Source organism: Montipora foliosa, unplaced genomic scaffold, assembly GCF_036669935.1.
Source record: "Montipora foliosa isolate CH-2021 unplaced genomic scaffold, ASM3666993v2 scaffold_402, whole genome shotgun sequence".
NCBI classification, from domain to species: Eukaryota; Metazoa; Cnidaria; class Anthozoa; order Scleractinia; family Acroporidae; genus Montipora; species Montipora foliosa.
Genome location: NW_027179704.1, coordinates 68225 through 72500, shown reverse-complemented (window position 1 = coordinate 72500; position 4276 = coordinate 68225). Strand labels below are relative to the sequence as shown.

Sequence of the window (4276 nt, the reverse complement as noted above, 5' to 3'; positions counted from 1 at the left end):
AATTTTTCAAAGCAATCCAGTTTTGATTTTTCTTCGTTTAATTAATATTCCCTATCATAATCTGAAACAAAGGAAAATCAAAATTGAAATTGCGTTTAAAAAAACAATTCAACCAGGACAAAATTTGAACCTGTAACCTTAACGCTATAACAATGCCCTTTCTAAGTCTGAAACAAATGAAAATCAAAATTGAACTGGTCTATAACAAAAATTCAAGCAGGAAAAAAAAAATGAACCTGTAACCTTATAAAAATGAGTCCCAAAAGAGATCTATAGTGGTAAATTATATTACAGCAGTACTTTACAGGCAAAATAACAGTTACCTCAGTTTGCAAATCTACTTTCTGAACTTTAGTTGGTACATTGCCATTTGATTCCTAAAAATAAAAATAAATTGCCTCATGGTAAAGGAGTTTGAAAACAACATTAGATTTGCCAGTTAAGTCCTTACTCTTTATACATTATTAACCTCTTAATTACTAAAAAAACAGGAGCGCCATACTGGGGAATATTGGCCCGAGGTCAAGTGATCGATCCAAACAAAACAACCAAGGGCCAACATTTTCCAGTACAGCCCCAAGCAAGTGAGGTTAGTAAGTTGTTAATTACAGTGTACATGGCAGCATTTCTTTGACAATCAGGAAATTCTCTGTTTGGAAAAGATAGGGCATTATTTTCAGGAAGGGGAGATGCAGCCTTAAGCCAGATGGAATGGAGCCTCTGAACATGCCAGTACCTGATAGCTTTCCCCCATCACAACAAACAGCCTAAAAACAGTTTTTGAGTGGCATTGCGGAGATGATGAATTCTTATCTAAAACCTAAAGTCAAAAGTAAGTGAGTCAAGATAGACTTAATCATGGTGCCCAAGCTGTTTTTGGAACAACTTCTTTTGGATTTGAGCTTGAACAAGCCGTTTTCAGCCAGGGAAGTGTGTTGTTCACACAAGTTACTCACACGTTTGTGACGGCAATGTAAGTTGAAGTCCTAACTATAATTGTTCAAACTGTAATCAAGGACTCCTACTTATTGGGACACACATTAAAATTAAAAGTGTGAGTTACATGTAACTGTAATCCTCAGGTATATTCTACCCACGAGGACACAAGGTTAAAAGGACTGTAATCTTAAACGCGACTAAATCATTGCATTTTACGGTGTTTGACCTTGAAGATCCAGAGTGTTGATCTGGCCGGGGTTCGAACCAGCGACCTCCTGCATGAGAACCCAATGCTCAACCAACTGAGCCACCAGTGCACTGGGAATCATACACAATTGACATGTAATCAAGGTGTGGTAAAATCTGATATTATTTTTATTATCTGCCCTCTGCTTTTCCTTTGCATGCTCTATTCCTTGAGCTGTCCTTAGAGCACTAACAAAAAAATGCCCAGAACAAAAAGAGAAAGAGTATCATCACTAAACTGAAGGAATACATACTAGACCCCTCCTACATCTGTACCTTGAATATTGGTGTAAACATATATAGGAATAGCAATAATAAAATGAAAATAATACTAAAGACCTCATTACTTCATACTGAAAGTGCCAATTAAATGTTCAACATTAAAAAAAAATGCATGTATCATGCACAAGCACAAGAAAGATGTCATGTCCTACACTGTATTACACTAGTGCCTGTACAGCACATTCATACAGGTGTACATGTACATGTGTGCTTGATTCACAAGAGGATAAATTTACACCCGTCCACTTCGCCACACTGAGTTTCTCTAAACATGTTGAAGAAACAGCCTTCTCGATGAACAAAATTAACTTTAATGCCAACGATGAAGGAACCATTCTACAATCGAACAGGAACGCAAAAATGACAATACAATACAAGTGGACTTAGCTAGTAAAATGAATACACTTACAAGAACTCCGTACGGTGAGAAATGACAAGCAAGTCCTTAAGATAGTTCGCAGAGTCTTAAGAAACACAAAACATGGCCGACTCGTTTGGCCGAGAATATGAGTCCCCGGTCAGCGGGTTTACTTAAGACGAGTCCTGTTATCATGTTGGCTGGCGCGAAACTCTGCACATGTGTTGCCTGTGCATGAGCTCATCATAAGACTGAGAGTAGAGTTTTCATTATCTACATGTAAACTCTCAAGAGGTTATATATAACACTCATACCAAGTCTGAGAGGTTGAACTGGGAAATGTTATTTTACCTGCTTTTGGTAAGCACTTGGCTTCCTTGAAGAACACATAATGTTGCTTATGTGCTTCCTGCCCTTTGTTTTGTACAGAGTAACCTGGCCAGCACCTTCCACCTGATAAACCCCATAGAGGATTTTTATGTCTGCATCTAGCAAAATTGTATTGCAGAGTTCTAAATTAACTCTGCTGTCTTCTTCCGTTGTCCCAGGACAGGCCTTTAGCCCTCCTGATCCTTTCCACTTTCCAAAACAAAGCAAAAAAGGAAATAGAAAAATAACAAGGCATTATTTTGGATTTACTTTTCTCGGTCAATAAACAATGTACACCCAAAGGATTAAAAAACAAGAACATTTTAAACAATCATCAATCTGATCATCATCCTCTTGCCCCTGACACACAAAATTATTACATGGGCAAGGCATGACAACTGCTTAGAAAAAAAAAAAAACAACAATTGTTATATAGCTGAATTTTTCCCCCAACAGTGTGCGCTCTCATTGGTTACTTCAAGGTCACATGGCATCTAACAATAAAACTGTTTCCTGCTAAAGGTCTCTGAGTCTGAGTCTCTGGACAATAGTGCAAAATCTATGATGTCAGAGGGTAACAGTGCACTGTAACCTGCAAATGTTGACCAACGACCGCCATTTCTGTTGCCGTTGCATGTTTTTCTTTTTGTGCTATGTAACAAATCACTTAATGACTGGTCCCTCAGGACACAGTTAATTTTGTTTCCCTCAAATTTCAATGTTTTCCTCGGCTGCATCTCGGGGAAACATTGAGATTCTCAGGAAACAAAATTAAATGTTTCCCAAGGGACGAGTCGTTAAATGCTTATTACTGACTATTCATTTTAAAGTGGTTACCCATAACAAAGAGTGTACTTTACATGTAGGACAAGTAAGCTTTAACAGGCAGATGGGCATCTAGGCATCCTGTGAATGCCCATGTTTGACAGGAAATTATTTAATCTGTAGTTCCATCAAATGTTGCCTTTTTAGTTAATTATTGGCTTGAGTAAACCTTCTACAAAATATTGGATGCCAAATTGCTGGCTGCCTTAAAAATTCAATTCCACATGACCAACATTGAGCTTGCTGGATGTCAATACTTTCAAATTCTTAGCATAACACCAAGCAACATATAGCAATTATTTTAGAAGCAGTTTCTTGAACGATAATTACAATTACAAGACTCCCATATGAATAGCAAATATAGGTTGGTGTGCGAGTCTCGTCTGCATAGCCACTAAATTGCAAACCCAGGGTCACTTTACATGGCAATCAGGCTTACTGAATGAAATAAAGCTTCAAGTTTTGATACAATCGATCTTGATCAACTAGCCTTTGTGCATTTTGTTTTTTGTCTTGAGATGCCGACTAATTTCAGCTCCAATTAAGAGACAATTACGGAGAGTTCAGTGTCTACTGTAAAAGAAGAGCCGGTTACAACATTTAAAGCACAACACAATGCGACAAAAAACAAATTACCTTACCTCAAAAGAAACACAAGGCATCGGAGTAATCGAACTGGTTTTCAATTGAGCCATACTTCCTCGATGTTAGCGAGAGTTATCCTGACGGAGATCGACGGCCATCAAAAAGCAGATTTTTGCGCCAAAAATAACCCGCTGTGATTATAGAAGCGCGGTTACAAAGTTAAGCGAGCCCACACTGTCTCTGACAGCGTTTGGTTTTTTGAGCTTGCAACGTGTGAATACTCTAATCTATCTGTGACAGAAAAATTAATTGCAATTGTCATTACAAGGGGCATAGTCCATTCTATTACTTTCTCTGCGTCGATTCACAACACGTGTGATTGATGAAATAGTCGATGAAATACAACATGGTGGATAAAATCAATTCCAGTCTTTACCTAAACCGTGAGATATTACCCTGGGCCCAGTTGTTCAAAAGCCGATTAACGCTAATCCCAGATTAAAAATTAACCAACGAGTTTATTTCTTTACTGCCAAATGCTGTTCAACGCTGATATTCAGCAGAACTTTACATTAGCAAAAGTCAACCTTGAAAAACAAGAATAAGCAAAAGAAACTGTCACCAAAAAGTTGAAAACATGAAACAAAATTTTACACTAATCTTGGATTAAGT

General features: G+C 37.7%; 1 protein-coding gene across 2 annotated transcripts in view; it reads right to left on the bottom strand.

Annotated features, from left to right (window-relative positions):
• LOC137988014 (uncharacterized) overlaps positions 1-3779 on the bottom strand; it is a 6063-nt gene extending 2284 nt beyond the window's left edge. Inside the window, exons 1-3 of one of the 2 annotated variants that reach the window (XR_011120722.1) lie at positions 3661-3779; positions 2177-2404; positions 324-1374 (exon numbers count right to left, since the gene is read on the bottom strand). Coding sequence is in view for 1 of the 2 variants with exons in the window: in XM_068834080.1 (XP_068690181.1) it covers positions 324-377; positions 2177-2404; positions 3661-3714 (336 nt within the window). In the remaining variant the exon portion in view is untranslated. The remainder of the gene's footprint in view (positions 1-323; positions 1375-2176; positions 2405-3660) is intronic. The other variant, XM_068834080.1, reaches the window with a different exon arrangement.
• Between the last annotated feature and the right edge of the window lie 497 nt (positions 3780-4276).